Source organism: Branchiostoma floridae, chromosome 18 (genome assembly GCF_000003815.2).
Source record: "Branchiostoma floridae strain S238N-H82 chromosome 18, Bfl_VNyyK, whole genome shotgun sequence".
Classification (NCBI taxonomy): domain Eukaryota; kingdom Metazoa; phylum Chordata; class Leptocardii; order Amphioxiformes; family Branchiostomatidae; genus Branchiostoma; species Branchiostoma floridae.
The window spans coordinates 110,163-111,991 of NC_049996.1; the positions used below are offsets into that span (position 1 = coordinate 110,163).

Genomic DNA, 1,829 nt, shown 5'->3' on the forward strand with positions numbered 1-1,829 from the left:
GTTCACCAACCGCCGCCGGCACAACAGGGTGTAGGTCCGTGACTGGGCTTGCCTCCGCAGTGGCCTCTAGCCTAGTATGACATACAAAAATAGAACTTCACTCGAATTCTGGGTTGACAATTTCTTTTGCCAAATTTAATCATTTATTAAAAAAGATGATAATATCAAGAAAAGCTGCATTTGTGAGATCTCCAAAGTGTTAGTGGAATGTATCCCCCTAGGTTTAATCACTTAAGTAGCACGTCCTCGGCCTCCGAGTCTTTTTACTTGGGGGGTGGGGGGGTGGTAGGGGCTGACTACAATGTGAGGCAGTAAATGTTATGGATGACATCATCGCGTGCACATTGATGAAGATCTATAAAAAAATATTTGAAATTTGGAAAACATGTCATGTTCTATCCTTGATTGTACTGGTAACTTACAGGTCACACTTATAAAATAGCAAAGAGCGTTGTTGTAGAAGTAAAACTAAACTCGGCACAAAAAGTTTGGAATATTAGCTTCAGTTGACCATATTTCTGTTGTTTCTGCAGCAATTTCAATATATTATATATCTATTGAAAGCTTGAATGATTTTCTTTCTAATGGTATCAAACTTATCGTCATTGTTAATATAACTACCCTGCACTAGGCCTGCTTACGTGAGAAGGTCGCGAAAAAGTGCCCAAATTCCCCTGTTTCTGTTAAACACTGTATCATCCGGTTGTTATGGCCGTAGTTGACGGCCGCAGTTGACAGTGATTCAATCAATCCTTTTTTCGCCCAACGTTTGGTATATAGAACATCCATGTTTGTTTTCAGCATATCTGAGTAGAGTATTTTATGATTGTAAATTCATGGAACGAGTACCAGGCCTGCTTACGAGTCACAAAAATAAAGTGCCAAAATTACTCTACTAAAGTCAAACACTCCATTCAGATCATTCTCTTCGCCAAGAAGAGTATGGTTTGGAATGGGGGAGGGAAGGGTCTCGACTTCAAGTGACACGTACGCAGTACCTAATGGTCCGCCAGGCGTCGCTTATGGTAACGTTGATTTGATCAAGTGGGACATAACCATGTTTGGAATGGGGGGTGGAAGGGTGACGATGCTTTGATTTCAAGTGACACGTACCCAGTACCTGATGGTAACGTTGACTTGATCAAGTGGGGCATAACCATGTTGGAGTGAGAAGGGGGTGTACGTACCGTGTGACTTGTAAAGTTACAGCATACATATTTTGTTTAATGTTGCTATGATATGCCATATTGCGGGAGAGCGTAGCACGCTATCGTTACGATATCGTAACGTCCCTCTTGAAACATCGTACACGTATTTTTGCTTGTTTAAGGTACCCTTTTCCAGACCGTTATTTTGACACGGAAATTGTAAATCTGTGCAAGGGGGACCTATGGGCATCGTTCAAAAGGCCCCTTCAGGCCTACCAAAACTATGGCATCATTTCCGTGTCAAAATTTCGTATTGAAAAAGGTACCTTAAAGAAGCGAAAATAGACGTAAATACGTCTACGCTGCTTTGAACAAAACGTCGTTTTGGTAAGCCTAAAGGGGCCTTTTGAACGATGCCCATACGTCCCCTTTGCATAGCTTTACAATTTCTGTGTCAGAATAACGTTTTGGAAAAGGAAACCTTAAACAAGCGAAAATACGTGTACAATGTTTCAACAGGGACGTTACGATATCGAACCGATAGCGGGCTACGCTCTCCCGCAATAGGGCATATCATAGCAACATTGAACCAAATATGTATGCTGTAACGTGACAAGTCATACGGTACGTACACCCCCTTCTCACTCCAACATAGTTATGCCCCACTTGATCAAATGTTCA

The 1,829-nt window shown here is 41.8% G+C and overlaps 1 protein-coding gene across 1 annotated transcript in view; it reads right to left on the reverse strand.

The window, feature by feature from the left end:
- LOC118406182 overlaps positions 1 to 1,829 on the reverse strand; it is a 47,100-nt gene continuing 45,271 nt past the window's right edge. The window contains exon 31 of the mRNA XM_035806065.1: positions 1 to 71. Within this exon, the coding sequence (XP_035661958.1) occupies positions 67 to 71 (5 nt within the window). The 3' untranslated portion in view covers positions 1 to 66. The remainder of the gene's footprint in view (positions 72 to 1,829) is intronic.